The sequence below is a fragment of the Salmo salar genome, chromosome ssa12, assembly GCF_905237065.1.
Source record: "Salmo salar chromosome ssa12, Ssal_v3.1, whole genome shotgun sequence".
NCBI lineage: Eukaryota > Metazoa > Chordata > Actinopteri > Salmoniformes > Salmonidae > Salmo > Salmo salar.
The window spans coordinates 68,529,373-68,546,285 of record NC_059453.1 but is presented as its reverse complement, the minus strand read 5'-3'; the positions used below and the strand labels follow the sequence as shown (position 1 = coordinate 68,546,285).

Below are 16,913 nucleotides of genomic sequence, written 5' to 3'. Positions count from 1 at the left end.
TACAATCCGATATGTCAGTCCTTACCCCCCTGCTGATAAGGGTGGGTCGGTTGTACTCATGGAGAGGATTGTTTATATAAATGAGTGTCATAGACAGCTGCTTGATAACACCTTTTACAAGAAACTCAGAAGTGACCCCACTGCCCCATTTCAGAACACGATCTTTACTGTCCTAGATGGGTATTTAAGTTCTGGTCAGATAACAAAAAAATAACTTTTTGGCTATTCAACACTTCAAATTGCTACTTTTTATACTTTGCCGAAATTACACAAGAATGTTACAAAACCTCCAGGGCGCCCTATTGTAGCGAGCATTGATGCAGAAACGGCCCCTTTATCATTTTTTGATTAGACCACTTGCAGAACAGCTCCCCTCCTTGGTAAAGGACACCAGCAGTATGATCTCTATTACTGAATCTCTTGATCCTCTTCCTGAGAATACTTTGTTAGTTACTTTTGATGTTGAGTCGTTACATTAATATTCCACACGAGGGCGGTATTGAAGCTATGGAACATTTTCTTCTGCACCGTGACACCTTCCAGTGCATGCTTTATAACATTGGCTGAAATAGTACTCACACACAACTATTTCATGTTTCTAAATGATTTCTTTATTCAGACGAAGGGTACTGCTATGGGATCCCCCATGGCTCCTAACTATGCTCATTTGTATGTGGGTTACATGGAGAAACAGTCCATTTTCAAACCTCTCAAAAACATTTTCTTGCCTAACATTATTTGGAAATGGTATATTGATGATATTTTTGTTCTATGGAGGGGTGATGCCAAAGAGCTCCAGGCATTCCATGCTTTTCTTAACTCTTGTTCTGAGCATCTGAGATTTACTATGCAATCTGACACACGTCAAATCAGTGTCCTTGATCTTCTAATCTTGTGTGAGGATAATGTTCTATACACTGATCTTTACAGGAAACCTACTGATCATAGCAGTTTGTTGAGGGCTGATTGTTTTTCAAGGGAAGCTGGTGACAACTGTTTGCCCTACAGCCAATTCTGTCGAATCAAAAAAAACTATTTGATTGACAGAAATATGGCTGAGACGCAAAGAAAATTCAAGGAGAGGGGGTAGAAAAATGGTCAGATTAATACTGCCATTGAGAAAATTCAAAACAAACCGAGACATGATCTTTTTCAAGGACAGTCTCGCAAAAAGAAGCATTCTTGCGTTCTAACTACCCGCTATTCAAAGTGCTCTGAACAAATTAAGGGAATTCAAATATTGGCACATTCTAAGATCCGATGACAGTATCGGTAATGTGTTTTCGGACCCTCCCTTGATCGTATTCTCGCGGGGAAGAAATCTCAGAGATCAACTGGTAATCTGATTTACCACCCCAAGATATCCCTGCACAACGTTTACTGGATGGAAACTACAAGTGTAAATAATGGCTGTGCTCAATGCAATGGCACTTATAAATGTAGATCCTTTAAAACACCCCAAACAGGGAAACAGATCCCAATCAAAGGTGTTGTCATGTGCTCCACTAAGGCAGTTATTTATCTTATAACTTGTCCTTGCGATAAAAATGTCAGTAAAACAAAGGGCGAATTAAAAGTACGAATCTCAGAGCACCGTAGCACCATTAGGTGCAAAAACTCGTCTTACCCAGTTGCAGCCCACTTTTCGGAAGAAAACCACTCGATTTCATCCCTACGTTATATCGGCATCGAACATGTCACCCTCCCTAGGAGAGGGGGTGACCTCGACAATTTGTTAAAACGAGAGGCTGCCAGGATCTTTAATTTAAAGACCCTTGCTCCCTTCGGACTCAATGTAGACATTGATCTGAAGACATTCTTGTGATTGTGATTTGCTATTGTAAATGTTTGTAGTCCTATGTGGCATCTATGATCGTATGCAATCCATTCATGTTTTTGGTATGGTATTTTTATATCTGAAGATTAACAAATGACCAGGCCACACCCGGCCATGATTAGACACCACTATATAAAACTAGTGACCCAAAGTGTTTGTCATTATACCCTGATGGCTCGTCTGTCGAATCGTTGGTTATTCAATTACTGCATCTGAGCTCCTAGTGTGTGCGGCTCTCCTTTCATTTTTCAAGGCAGTACCACCATTACCACCTCCCTTCAGGCATTAGTCTCCAAAGATCAATTTGGCTGTGTTCGAGAGCAGCAAATCCATGATGCATCGTGGGTAAATGGTGACTGATTGACTGATCTACAAATAATCCAGAGTATTTATTTATGACGCAAGGTGATTTGTAGATCAGTCAGTCTTGACTCAACTTTAAAGTCGGCTGCAATGTCGAACGTGCCCCTTCACTTTCCATTTAAATCCTGTGCTTTCTGTGTGTTAAAGGGGCGTGGGTTGTATTCTATTTGAGATGGCGACGGGTCGTCCCATGTTCCCCGGCTCCACAGTGAAGGAGGAGCTGCACTTGGTCTTCAGACTCATTGGTAATTATATTTTTTAATTTACACCACAGGGAGCCATCTTGCTGGGGTAAGTCGTGAGGATTCAAATACATACAGACATAGAATATGAAGAATGACCCTCTCCTGTCTCTCTCAGGTACACCAACAGAGGACAGCTGGCCAGGTATCTCCAATAACGATGAGTTCAGATCCTACATGTTCTCCCAGTACAGACCTCAACCACTCATCAACCACGTGCCCAGGTTACACAACCACAATAAGACCACTTACCAACCACTTGCTCATGTAACACAAATCACAACTAAACAAGTACTGTGTTTCTTCTCCAGGCTGGATACTGAAGGGATTGACATGCTTACTGCTCTACTCCTGGTAAGAAACCACACCTACACCAACCTCTAACCACTAGTGTTGTATACCAAACCGCTATTCTGGTTTTAAGTGTGTATCTCTGTGTTATTTCAGTATGACACTAGGACCAGAGTCTCGGCTGAAGCATCTCTAAGACACCCCTACTTCCTCAGCCTGGGAGAGAACATCCACAGCCTCGCAGACAGTAAGACACACACACACACGTATTTGACTTCAGTCATGTGCTGAGGATGATGTATTAAGTGGCAAATTGTTTTGTGCATTATGTGCAAAAAACACCATTGACCAATATTTCTCACCCCCCACCTTAGCCTCCTCAGTGTTTTCCCTCAGAGAGATTCAACTGCAGAAAGACCCAGGCCACCGGAGCTCAGTGTTCCAGCCTCCAGGTAGTCTCAACACATTACTTCCAGAAATCATCACAACAATATGAAATGACTACTGGAAATAAACCATGAAACCATGTTCAGTCATGTCATGTCCGTGTTCTCTTTACCAAACCCAGGTCGGGGAAAGAACAGAAGACAGAGCATATTCTAAAGGATGACCAGCCAGAGGGGTACAGACAGGGAGAGTCTATTCTGAGAAAGCATCAAGGAGGAATCGGATTTGAAGACAAAAACACCCCAATCCCCCATACAAATACAAACTTCGAGGTCATATCCAGAGCCCTATACTACGAATGTAGTTTGAGGAGTTAGCGATGTCACCTCTGAGTTCAACTTGGGATAACTGGTACCACGAAAGTTGGTCACCTTTTAGCCAGGTACATTTCTATGTCAACTAACCCTTCAGATGTAACCTGCTCTGGGCCAGTCTAACTAAAAGACATTTAAGTGTCTGAGCCACGAGTTAAGGACCAATGAAATCAGATCCCCTCCCTCTCTCATATGATTGCATCATCCACTTCATTTGAGGAAGACAACTGATTAAATATTTTATTAATAAAATGTGTATAAAAAAATCCTAATGTTAAAATACCTATCACATTTTGTTAATGAGATATGCATTTGAAACATCACACACAGTAAAAATGTTGTATGACTTTATACAAGTATTTTATTGATGGAGTGGGGAGAAAATGTGCTCATGCATTGATAACCACACCAAAGAAACAAATCAAAATGTCCCTTCTGAAAGTCGATTTGAAATAATATCCCGCTGAATTTTGATTTTGGCACAAATGAAAATGTGGCACTGACTTGCCCATGAACTGATGTTTCAGCATCGTCTCAATGACGAGTTGGGGGTTTGACTAGTCACATGCACGCACAGTTACAACCCTGCTAGGGTTAGCGGCAGGCGGACGAGCAATATCCACCGCTGTAGTACGGCTGAAGCCCGAGCTGGAATGGGAAGCTAACTGAAGCTGGCTAGCTGAGTAGATAGATCTAGCTTGCTTCGTAGTATACCCCTCTGGTCAACCTCAAAGGTCTTTCCTGGTTAAATAAAGGTTAAAGTTAAATGAACAAACACATATCTGATCCCCTCACGCTCCCCACAACAGAGAATGGACACAGACAGGGTTTCTGAGAATGAACTTGCACTACACCTCAAAAGGTTTGGAGCTTAGGTCCCTCACTCCATACAGATCCTATTAAATTACTAAAGGAACTATGTCATAAACCCTCAAAGTTGCAGAATGGGATGATAATGGCAGCTATTTTGGTCAGGGAGAAATCCAAAACAGTCTAATTGGAATGAATGGCAGTAGAGGCATAATCTTGATTTTACTTATGCAACAAAATAAGACGTGGTATATCAGAAATTGGTAAAACATTGTCATATAATTATACCGTTTATAGGGATTTTTTTTAACCAATTCTCTATAAATAGCCTATAGAATGAATATATTATATAAACAGACCATAAATGTCGAAATTATTGATTCCTTCAAAAGCTATGAGTTATTATATGATACAAAATCAGTACTTGTTGCATTTGCAACTTGTCAGGGTATGGCTGTTGATTGACTGCATTGTTTGTATGGAATGTTGGCATATTGGCTGTTAATTTGACAAAATATTGGAATCATTCCACTTAAAATGGTTATCTAGTTAGATAAACATACTGTGCAGATAATCTTCACATTCATTGTTTTACAAAATATCTTATCACAGCACTGGCTTATCAACTCCCTTGCCAAAATGGCAGACCTTTTATACCGTCATAAGAAGGTTCATGTCCATTCTCTTTGATGCGCAGTCGGGCATCAGCCATAAAATGAATGTTCAAAACAATAGTGACAAAACGTGCAACATGAATATTAGCATTCTACTGTCATGTTAGTAACACACTGGATTCCCACTGCTGATTCTGGGGACTGACCAGGAAATCTCTCCCATTCTCCTACTCAGTACCCTCCCCTCAGCCCCATGCAGACATCCAAGCCAACCAATCACTCTTCATGTTTCACTGACCTCTTCTCTTTTCGCCATTTCCACTTGTCCTTTTCCATTCCTCCTTTCCTTCTGTTCATGGCTACCGTGAATCTGCTAAAAGCGATCTGCCCAGCACTTTCACATCTGATGAAGTAAAGGAGACAAGGAAAAGAAGCCACTTTAGACTAATGAGATGCAGTTCTCTTTACCCCACACTGGAGAAGCCAATACTCTTACAGAGCTACCTTTCCATGTGTCCTTTGCTTTCTCACCCCCAAACTGAAAGAATTGAAGAGGTGAAAGTTATATGGTGGACACTGTCAGTGGTCATGAAGGAAAGAAGGTGAAGCCATGTAAAATCGTTGGGATCCACTGGGAAAGAAGGCGATGTGTGTTACACTTGAAAACTTCCCCTCTCTATTTTAGCAACCCATGAGGCAGAAGTATTATTGTATGTGTTTTGTTGTGGTAAATTAAGATATTTTAAGTACTGTAATGAAAAGAAATATGTATTTTAACAGATGTTTTCATGTTCTTTCTCAGTGAATTTTATGCCAGATGAAACAAGAGAGGACTCTATTAAATGACTGTAGATGATGTCTAAATGTTTTATAAGACACGTATATTTAGATTTTGTATGAAATGTGATATTCAATATTTTATGTGATTTGTTTACTGCGCCATCATTAAAACCAGAAACTGAATGTATTGTGACCGCCAAGAAGCCAAAAGTGATCAAATAAGAAATAACAAATAAATGAATACATTATCACTGTAGTACATTGACTAGCTCTCATTCAGTACTAATACAGTATACAATACAGTCTGAGTGTCTTCCATTATGCTTGAAAAGAAACAGAAAGAGAACATTTTAAGTGTTCAATAGGCCTTGCCACAATTCCCAATCTGTCTTTAATACCACTTTGGGTATCTAATCATCCTTATTTTGTCACTCATGACCCTTTGTATGATATCATGAGAACCGACAGGTGGCGCTACACCACAGAGACCAAATTGACAGGTCTATAGATATATTTAATAGAGATACAGAAAATGTAGTCATCCATACAAATGCATTACACGAAAAATAACGTGTAATCATGACAATTCACATCGCCGTGGAAGATGCCCTAGTCTCCTACACAGCAGCACAGTTAACTGATGGACATCAGTTTCCAGGGGAGGGCACTGCTAGTTCGAAGTCTATCAGCGTGACGTGACTGGAAGGCAAATACAAGTTTATCAACTCTCCTTAACCATATATGCTAGCCATATGCAGGCATCCCAACTTTGCCAGTCCACTTCAAAAGACGTCAAGGGTTGTGTTGTCGGCGCGCGTAAAGTTATCTTAAAACCTTCCTCCCAATGAAACCATAACCTGCTCCAGCGTTCATCACGCAACCAACTAGCAACAACGAGATGATGTTAGTAGATGATCGTGTCTGGGCTCTGTTCAAGGGCCACTGGCAGCACACACTGACTTACTGGAGCGTGTTCTTCAGTTTCGGGCTGTGTATCGCGTTCCTGGGGCCGACCATCCTGGACCTGAGGTGTCAGACTCAGTCCACTCTGCAGGAGATCACCTGGGTCTTCTTCGCCCAACAGTTCTTCCTCATGCTGGGGAGCGCCCTGGGAGGACTCTTCAAGAAGACGTGAGTGAAAGCTGTCTGGTTTTGACTAGATGCTATACAGTTAATGTCATTATTCACTTCTCGTAGCAGGTTAGGATAATTTACATAGGTTCGGAGAATTGGGTTAAGGTTAGGAAAAGGGTTAGGCAAGCCCAGGGTTTCCCAAACTCGGTCCTGGCCCCCCTCCCTGGGTGCACGTTTGGATTGTTGCCCTAACACGACACAACTGATTCAAATAACCAACTCATCATCCAGCTTTGCTTATTTGAATCAGCTGTGTAGTGCTAGGGGGAAAAACACTAATTGCACCCAGTTTCTGATGAACTCCACCAATGGAGTTGAGCAGAGACCAGGCTTTGTAGAATTCAGCTTGGACTACATTCGCCCCAAGTCAATACTTACAATAATTGTATTATGAAACGCTTACCTTGTACCTATGTTTGTCCTCTGTAGTGTTATGATTAGTTTACCGAAATCCATACTTTTTAATAAAATGTTAATCAAATCCAACCAGACTGTATCCTTGTTGCCATCTTAGAGCAACAGCAATGAGCAAACAGTCATTGGTTGTATTTGATTAATGTTTATTTTAAAAGTATATATTTCAGCAAACAAAGGCACGCACACAACTACAGAGGACAAACATAGGTACAAGGTATGCGTTTCATAATTTACATTTTTGGAAGTATTGACCTTGGGCAAATCGATGTAGTTGGAGCTGAATTCCACAAAGCCTGGTCTCTGCTCAACTCCGTTGGACTTTATCAGAAACCTTGTTCACCATGGAGTTGAATTGTCAGCTAGATTTATGCAGGTACAGACTGGGACCAGAAATGGCCCAGCATCTATTACACACCGGCCCTTTCATGTTGAGGCCCCCATTATTAGCCAAATAATAATTTATGCAGGCCCAATAGGCTAAAGGTGGCCGAGCGGATCTGACATTTACCACCAGAACTGCTCTATGACAAAGATGGTCTACTAGCCTCAAACTCAGCTCTGGACCTCGAAGCCAGGTTCACTGCTTTTTGTTTTTCATTGTTCCTCTCTAATCATGAACTGATTTAGACCTGGGACACCAGGTGGGTGCAATTAATTATCAGGTAGAACAGAAAACCAGCAGGCTCTGGACCTCGTACGGAAAGAGTTGAATACCCCTGGTCCTATAATATTGATAAGAAAGTGACCACTCTAACAATGGAAATGAGTCCACAAAGATGGGAGGAGGCGAGATCAGGTGGGTCCATTCTAGCCAATGAGGGCAGATATGCTTGTAACAGGACATAGAGATAGGTAGAGGGCTGATCTTTGTATCTGTGCCATTATAGCTTCTGTGACAGCATGGGCAGCGCTATAACAGACCCTTTGTGTCCGGAAGTAATTTAGCCATTTATTGTAGTCATTGCGCTCTGTAGAGTTGCTATTTTCTTGAGTTTTCACGTGTCAATTAACTTGTGACATTACTGGAATGCTCATTATATAATGATCAAAAATATAAACACAACATGTAAAGTGTTGTTTTCATGAACAGAAATAGGATCCCAAAAAATGTCCATACGCACAAAAAGCTTATTTCTCTCATTTTGTGGACAGATTAGTTTACATCCCTGTTAGTGAGCACCTTGCTAGATCGTCTGATACCAGCCACCCAAACAGCTGATGAAACTGTGGCTTTGCACAACTGAAGAATGTCTGCACAAACAGTCAGAAACTGTCTCGGAAGCTCATCTGCATGCTCGCCATCCTCACCAGGGTCTTAACCTGATTGCAGTTCGGCGTCGTAATCTACTTCAGTGGACAAATGCTCACTTTTGATGGCCACTGGCTCGCTGGAGAAGTGTGCTCTTCACGGATGAATCCCGGTTTCAACTGTACCGGCCAGATGGCAATAGTATGGCATTGTGTGGACAAGTGGTTTGCTGATGTCAACCTTGTGAACAGAGTGCCCCATGGTGGTGGTGGGGTTATGGTATGGGCAGGAAGGCATAAACTATGGACAAGGAACACAATAGCATTTTACTGATGGCAATTTGAATGCACAGAGATACCGTGATGAGATCCTGAAGCCTTTGTCATTCCATTAATCCGCCATCACCTCATGTTTCAGCATGATAATGCACTGCCCCATGTCGAAAGGATCTGTACACAATTCCTGGAAGCTGAAAATGTCCCAGTTTTTCGATGTTATAGTTATTTCAATCAAATGAAAGCATACATGTTTTTTTTAACCAGGAATAATGAGTAGAAAGCCAAGGTCACAGACTGTTTCCGAACTCATTCATTCAGGCTCTCTACAAAGAACTTGTTACAGGCCACGGTCAGCGCAGCAACCAAGATGACAAACTCCTGAAAGTCCACTTCGCCGTCTTTGTTTTCATCCAGATCACTCATGATCTTCTCTACTACCATAGGGTCCTTACTTGCCGCCAGGAAGTCACTCACCTGACATTGAGCATGTTTAGGATGCTCTGGATCGACATGTACGACAGCGTGTTCCAGTTCCTGCCAACATCTTGCAACTTCGCCCAGCCATTGAAGAGAAGTTGGACAACAATCAACAGGCCACAATCAGCAGCCTGATCAACTCTATGCGAAGGAGGATGTGTCACGCTGCATGAGGCAAATGATGGTCACACCAGATTTTGACTGATTTTCTGATCCACCCCCCTTCCTTTTATTAAGGTATCTGTGACCAACACATGCATATGTTACCCTAGTCATGTGAAATCCATAGATTAGGGTCTAATTAATTTATTTCAATTGAGTGATTTCCTTATATGAACTGTAACTCAGTAAATCTTTGAAATTGATTCATGTTGCATTTTATATTTTTGTTAAGTGTATTAATAGTCTGATTTAATCCACAAATATGATAGTCCGTTTAAAAAAAGGTTAAGGCAGCGGTTCCCAAACTAGGGGTCGCGACCCCATGTGGCGTTGCCTGATATAAATCCAGAAAAAAATACAACAAAATATATATTAGAATACCGTCTTTGTATCTCAATCATTGTACTGTGGTTAACCTTAACGTTAAATTCAACCAGAGAGCACCCTTAGATTATGGGTAAAAGCCGCACTTGACCATTACACTTGAATCATTCCCACAGTGAATGGCTAGGCTCGCTACGCTATGAAACCACACACTATTGCAGAACACTTATTTTACCGGCCGGCGGCCACAATTGATATGGTGAAAAAAATGTGTGGGGAGGCACAGAAACTCACATCAATACCTTTGTCAGATAACTGTTAAACAAAGCATTTATGCTATTGCTAGCAATCAAGAGGAAACTCTGACTGAACGACTCAAACTCCCCAGTTTATGCTCTCCAAATGGACGTTAGCTGTGAGGGCCGAGATGCCCATGCAATGACTTTTGTTCGGTATACATGTCAATGCCAACAAGGCCTTGAGCCTGGCTGAGTGTGAATCTCAGTGATGCTCATGAATTGGAAAGTTGAGTATTTTGCTCTCTCACCACCCCAGAATATAACAAATGATTTCCCTCTGACAACTGGAAATATTGTTCCTATACTAATTACGTTTGTTTGAACCAAATGTATCTGTCTGTCCTCGTGACCTTCACAGATCTCCAGTCCAATAGTTCTGCTCCGATACGTTTCCTGAGCTACTGCCACATGACTGGTGTTTAAATACACATACACCTCTATCAGAGCTGAAGAGATAAGAGAAGGGGAGGGGGAGATATGGTGAGAAAAGCACGAGAGATGTGGGGGAGGGAGAGACCTAGAAAAAATAGAGATTTACATTCTGTTTTTAATTGCAGCTTGTTGAACAGAACATTACTACTGAGGCCACTACACAGAGAGTTAGTGGAAAGTTGGCAAGGCGGCGGTGTAGATAAGGCGTCTCCGCTGTACACTAGGTGCATCAGGGGGTCTGATAAACTGTGATAAACCAGGTAAATAAATAGCTCTTACCTAGGTATTGGGTCAAGGTGACATTCCAGCTACAATACGGCCCACGTTAGCAGAGCTGGAAAAACAGCCCCTCATCTACCCCTCCATGGAGTTGCCTCTAGCACCGGGCTAAGGCCAGAGAGGGAGCAAAAGAGGGCTGGGTCCCGTCGCTTCCTGGATGGCAGACCAGATGAGAATGGAAGTGGAGAGAGAGGGTCAGTAAGGGTGCTCAATTAAATCAAACAGAGGGAGCTATAAATTGTAGTTAAATGAAAACAGTTCTTTCCCAAAAGCCACTATTACCCACAAGAGTGCTCTAATATCCTCTCTCCCCCCACCCCTTTCCAGGCTCCGCTGCTCCCTCTCAGCTCTCTTCGTCTCCAGTCTTGTCATCTCCGTGGTGTTTGCCATCATCCCACTTTGCCACCATGTGCTGATGCTGGCTGTTGCCATGGCGATATCTGGCACGGCAATGGGGGTGATTGACACCATCGCCAACCTGCAGCTGGTGAAGCTCTACCAGAAAGACTCAGCCATTTTCCTACAGGTCAGGGAGAGGCAGGAGTAAAGGAGGAGGAAGGGATGGAGGGGAGGAGAAAGTAATGGGGGTCAGGGGTATTTTGATCACAAATTATGCAAAGATGATTCAAAGAACAGGTGGTAATTTTCTCTCCATCTCCCACCATACCCCCCTCCATGTTCCTTTCTTTCTCTCCTATTCCTCCCTGTCTTCTACCCAGGTCCTGCATTTCTTCATAGGGCTGGGAGCGTTGGTCAGTCCCCTGGTAGCAGACCCATTCCTGTCGGAGGGGAGTTGTGTTCTGGGGGGGAACTTGACAGCCAACTCCTCCACTGACCTCCATCACCTCCGCAGCTCCCTGGCAGGTAAGGGGACAACCCCTCTGCACAACGTATCCCACCACTACCACCTCCACACAGAGGGCATCATCACCACCAATGTGTCCTACGCATTCTGGATCATGGCTCTTATCAATGTAAGTGTATGAACACTTTGTTAGCAGTTGGATTGTGGTGTTGTAGCTGTAGGTTGATACTGTAGCTGTAGGTTGATACTGTAGCTGTAGGTTGATACTGTAGCTGTAGGTTGGTGTTGTAGCTGTAGGTTGATACTGTAGCTGTAGGTTGGTGTTGTAGCTGTAGGTTGATACTGTAGCTGTAGGTTGATACTGTAGCTGTAGGTTGATACTGTAGCTGTAGGTTGGTGTTGTAGCTGTAGGTTGATACTGTAGCTGTAGGTTGGTGTTGTAGCTGTAGGTTGATACTGTAGCTGTAGGTTGGTGTTGTAGCTGTAGGTTGATACTGTAGCTGTAGGTTGATACTGTAGCTGTAGGTTGATACTGTAGCTGCAGATTAGCAGTAGCAACTGGTACATTTGAATAGCAAAACAAAAGGGAGATTGTTCTGCAGGACAGGCTTCCTCGATCAGAGAGCGATGGTTCTTTTGCATAGACCGTAACGAGGGAGTCACAGAGAGAGACTTTTATTTTTTACAACTGCATGCGTGTTCTCTCGCTAGCTGCCTGTACCAGTAGCAGTGTATGTGTTGATGTACCGTGAGAGGCTGTTTCCCTGCTCGAACCACAGCCCACGTCTACTGGACAAGGAGAAAAACTCACAGAAGAACCAACAGGACCACAATATCCAGGGTAAGACCACCCCTTACCCAACTCAGGGTAAGTCTCACAATGCTCCCCTCACACCTCCACAAATCCAGTGTTAAGCCCCCCCAACACATTCACGCAACCCAAGGAAAGACCCCCCTCAAATATATACAATGGCTGCCAGGGTAGAATCCCATACAGCCCCATCTCCAAATGTCTCACCAACTAAAACATGGCTAGTGCTGGGCTGGAATAAAAGCCTGCACAACCTGCAGCTCTCCAGGTCTGGGGTTGAAGACCCCTAAACTAAACCTTCCTGTGTTGTCCATCCAGGTCACGGGGGTTTGTTTGGCTGCTGTAACTATGCTGATGTGAAGGATCGCCCTGCCTCCTATTTCCTCCTCTACATTCTGGGTGGAGCCGTGCTCTTCATCACTGACGGCATAATAGTGAGACTGAACCTTGCCCCCCCCCAACACACAGACTGTTAGTGCTAACTATCACCATCAGCCTTCTAACATATAGATTTGTTCTCTTACACAGGGTTCTTACACAGGATTCATTTACACCTACGCAGTGTCTCCTCCCCTCTCTCTGCCTCACAAGACGGCAGGCTGTCTGACCAGTGTGTTCTGGGCATCCGTCACCGTGGGCAGACTGGTGTCTATATATCTGTCATACAGATACACACAACAACGACTAATCTCGGTCAGCCTGGTACGGACACACACTCTAGTGTTTTTGCATACTGTATTAGTAGTGTGTGTGTATTGAAGTGAAACTGCTTTTAAAACAGATGTTATTTGAGAGATGATGAAATATTTGATGGGTGTTTTTAAAAGTCCGGTGGATGGCTTTATTGCACACGCACAGTATACACACACACACAATGCATCCATGCACATGTGAAGAGCGCAAAACGCAATTTGAATTCAAATAGTCATACATATCTGCATCAATGTTATTTTGTGTCATGCGAAATGCATAACAAGCATATAGATGCTTAACAAGTGTATAGATTACAGGTGGTAGATATATTGATCTCCTTACATTATTTAGGGAAAAAGGCATGGACATGATATGACCATGTGAAAATAAATAATTTACTTCCACTGTCCTGCGCTCCCTCCCTCTCTGTGTTTCAGGTGGGGATGATGGCGGTGCAGTGTCTGCTGTTGATCCTGTACTCCAGCCCTGTGTTCCTCTTCATGGGGACATGTGTGTTAGGCCTTTTCATCAGCAGTGTGTTCCCCTGCATGGTGGCCCTCACAGAAGACATGGTCAACTATAAAGGTATGTGTGCACACACACACAGTAAGAATGCTTGCATTTTAAATGTTAAAGGGTAAAGTGTCCTCTCCCTATCTTAGGGTGTGCCACTACGGTCCTGGTGACCAGTGCTGGTACAGGAGAGATGGTGCTGCAGCTTCTCACGGGACAGGTAAGAAACTCAGGGGGGGTTACTGCTCTGAATAGGCTAGCCTGTGTTGTCTAGGTGTAATGTGTCTTTCTCTCTTCAGTTGATCCACAGTAAAGGCAGTTATAGTTTCATGTTGGTTGGTATGATATCATCCTGCATCGGATTCACAGTATTCCTGGGCCTACTCTATATCCAGCATCAACACAGGAGCTCCCAAGCAGGTACACACTCACACATACACCAACAGGTTGTGATGAAACTATTTTAGTCAACTAAATCTCAAATCTGATTTATTTCCCTCCACAGCCACTAGTAAGGAAATCGCCATGACAGAGAAGCCTTCAAGTGAGTAATGGAGAGAGGCCGTGAGGATGAATCAATGGAAAGAGAGGACTGTTTAAACAAATGACAAAGTGAAGGAAAAACAGAAATGACCCAAATGTTTAAAATGGCTGGAGGAAAGACAGTCCAATGTTAGACATCAGTCCCTCTGCTCCTTTCATCCCACTCTCAACACCCAGACAATCAAGTTAATCCCCAAAGACTATCCCATCCTACCCAGTACTCCTCCAGATCAAACAAACTGAGTCAGCTGGCCTTATATACATCTTCCAATGTATCATTCTTAACAGTATGAGTGGAGACAGTATTATGTTTTATGCACTACCTGTCTGACCATGACTGTAGCATTCATAAACCAGGAGTTGGAAGAATAGATGTTAACTTGGCTTGTTCATGTATCTTTTTAAATGCTCTGACCCATGATACAGTGTAAAGCCATGAACAGGTGGAGACCAAAGCTTCCTCCATTGGCATGCTGTTTATTTAAACTCAACGGCAGCTGGTATCCTGCTGGATCCACTCTGGAGTGGTCACATGAGGACAGATGGTGTTGCTATGTGAGCAAGGTGTGGTGGTTGGTTACCTCGTAAAACTCACTGGATTAGGAAAACAAGTCTTGTGGGGACATAGCCTCGAAGACTAGATTTGGAAATAAGGAACAAACAGGGAGACTAGAGCAAGTTTTTTTTTAATAGTCTTCTGTTAAACGTTTCCTATTTCACCTCAAACATGCCACTCCAAGACAAGTAGCTTGTAAACATTTGAAAAGCATTGAACAAATACATTTACAGAAGTGAACAAAAGAAAAGAACGGTAGAAGCAAACAGTTTGTCATTTCAACTGCAAAAGTACTGGTTTTATAATTGAATTGTGATTCAAATAAAAACAATTGTTAAAATGTAAAATACTTTTTTTTTACAGAAATATGCACTAGGTGTAATGCTGGGTTGAATAGGGTCTAATGAATGAAACCTGAATCAGAATGTTCACACCTACCTTCATCTACAATATGGCTGCCTATTCAGAGGTTGTCTTTATCACAACTATGGTCCTATTATAGAACTCCGACTACTGTATCAAGTTAACAAATCTAACTCTTTAGAAAATACACATTTGTAATAGGGCTTAACTAAAGGGACTCTGCCACTTTAAGAGGCATTAGGATTTTAAATGAAGCAATCAGCAGTTGAAATGATAAAGCGGTGGCTCGCCCTTGTTTCGGTAAAAAGCTGAAGGATGGGGCTGGAGAAATGTAAGCACTCAAATTCAGATGGATGCAAGAACTATATCAAAACTATAGTTTTAACCATGTTTTGAGGCTATATAGTGTTTGTTTCCAAACACGAGTAAAACAAGCTTATTCTGGGTTCTGTTGGCCAGGAGAGTTGAACTAAGCTCATGAACCATTAAGTTATATTCTTCAAGAATCAATAGGTACGTATTCATAAGTCAAATGGATGTAGCAACTGCTGATTGCCCCTTTAAAGACGCACTTCATTAGAATTAAACATTTTAAATGTAATCTTTAGATTTGCAATATTAAAGTATTTTGTGCATAGCTTTACTGTTGATTTGGGAAAAGAAATGTACAGAATTCATTTACAGCTATAATTAGGGTTATAGATTTTTCAAACACAGGGAAAGAAAAGTCATTTAAAACAAAGGACAAATCCAATACTACAGGTAACCTATTGTTCTAAGTGCCAATGTTGACACACACAAATATTAAAGTCCAATGCATTGTCAACATCAAATATTTTATGGGCAACAATTACCTTACTGATTGTTTAATACAATTTGTAAAAAAGCAACAAAAATAGCTTCTTATCAAAGAGCAATATCTCAAGCAATAATTTTGCTAGGACTGTCGGAGTGGTCTGAGTGGGGAGGGGAAACTGAAAAGGAGTTATTGGCAGAGGCTTGGAATTGTTTCTTATTGGTCTATTAACTAATTTACCGCATGGTGTCACCATGGAAGGCCAAAACTCCATCCCACCAAAACAGGCTGAAATTTCAGGCAGTCTTTTCAAACAGCTCTTAAACTAAAAGGGCATTATCATTTTCACAATTTCATTATTATTCCAACCTCTGTGTGGATGGATGGATACATAAAAACACATGAAAATCAAGTCTGACTGCACTGGGCCTACTTAACAAAGACGGATTTAAGTTTAAGTTTCCCTCTGTAAGGCTTTGATTTGCAAATAGTCAATGTCATCACCACTTCCCAACAGTGAGTAAAGAAAACCCACGGAAAAAATGAAATCAAACAAGACATCAGCGTTAAAAACAGACTACAGAACAGCATTGAGCCTAGCATCTGGCCATATTACAAAAACACATTACAATTCAGTGGGGGGGGGTGGAATTCAGCTTAAGTACATACACACTTTTGTTATTTGATTGTCTTATTTACTTGTCAGATACAAAGAGGGAAAGGGAGCTTTGATTGTGTACTGAAAATGTCTTAGTTGTGCAAAAATCGAGCTTAGCAGAATCACTCTAAACAGGATTCTTGGTACATTAAAACCTCATTCATGTTCCTGATTCACAGGACTTGCAAATGTGGGTGACGATATTCCATACTTAAAGCTGGAATCCTTAATTGTGAAACAGCCACGTCCGTTTGCAATATTAGAACAAAGAAGTTACTGCAAACAGTTTTTTCCCCCTCGGACATCATTGTACGCAACATAGAAGACCACTATGTACTGCATTTTTTTCTCAGCTCGGCCAGAACAATAATAACAACAGTGGTGGTGTGGCCAGGGGCGTGGATTCCACCAACTGCGGATTCCATC

General features: G+C 42.2%; 2 protein-coding genes across 3 annotated transcripts in view; both read left to right on the top strand.

The window, feature by feature from the left end:
• The window catches only part of LOC106565629 (cyclin-dependent kinase 18), a 61,671-nt gene extending 55,717 nt beyond the window's left edge, over nucleotides 1-5,954 (top strand). For both annotated transcript variants that reach the window (XM_014132944.2, XM_014132942.2), the window contains 6 exons: nucleotides 2,348-2,445; nucleotides 2,561-2,666; nucleotides 2,754-2,796; nucleotides 2,890-2,980; nucleotides 3,108-3,185; nucleotides 3,302-5,954. In XM_014132944.2, coding sequence (XP_013988419.1) covers nucleotides 2,348-2,445; nucleotides 2,561-2,666; nucleotides 2,754-2,796; nucleotides 2,890-2,980; nucleotides 3,108-3,185; nucleotides 3,302-3,336 — 451 coding nt within the window. In that variant the 3' untranslated portion in view covers nucleotides 3,337-5,954. The remainder of the gene's footprint in view (nucleotides 1-2,347; nucleotides 2,446-2,560; nucleotides 2,667-2,753; nucleotides 2,797-2,889; nucleotides 2,981-3,107; nucleotides 3,186-3,301) is intronic.
• Nucleotides 5,955-6,432: 478 nt separating this feature from the next.
• Nucleotides 6,433-15,017, top strand: LOC106565628 (major facilitator superfamily domain-containing protein 4A). Its single transcript, XM_014132940.2, has 10 exons — nucleotides 6,433-6,829; nucleotides 11,077-11,275; nucleotides 11,469-11,723; nucleotides 12,266-12,395; nucleotides 12,684-12,799; nucleotides 12,894-13,067; nucleotides 13,496-13,643; nucleotides 13,721-13,791; nucleotides 13,871-13,991; nucleotides 14,077-15,017. Exons 1-10 carry the CDS (start codon nucleotides 6,597-6,599, stop codon nucleotides 14,121-14,123), a joined length of 1,494 nt encoding a protein of 497 aa, XP_013988415.1. The 5' UTR covers nucleotides 6,433-6,596; the 3' UTR covers nucleotides 14,124-15,017.
• Nucleotides 15,018-16,913: the final 1,896 nt, after the last annotated feature.

Excerpts from the sequence above, each read along its gene's own strand:
- LOC106565628 (XM_014132940.2), top strand. The coding sequence starts at position 6,597 with ATGATGTTAGTAGATGATCGTGTCTGGGCTCTGTTCAAGGGCCACTGG. Across the intron at positions 6,830-11,076 it reads GGAGGACTCTTCAAGAAGAC|GCTCCGCTGCTCCCTCTCAG; the intron begins GTGAGTGAAAGC and ends ACCCCTTTCCAG. Across the intron at positions 13,992-14,076 it reads ACACAGGAGCTCCCAAGCAG|CCACTAGTAAGGAAATCGCC; the intron begins GTACACACTCAC and ends TTCCCTCCACAG.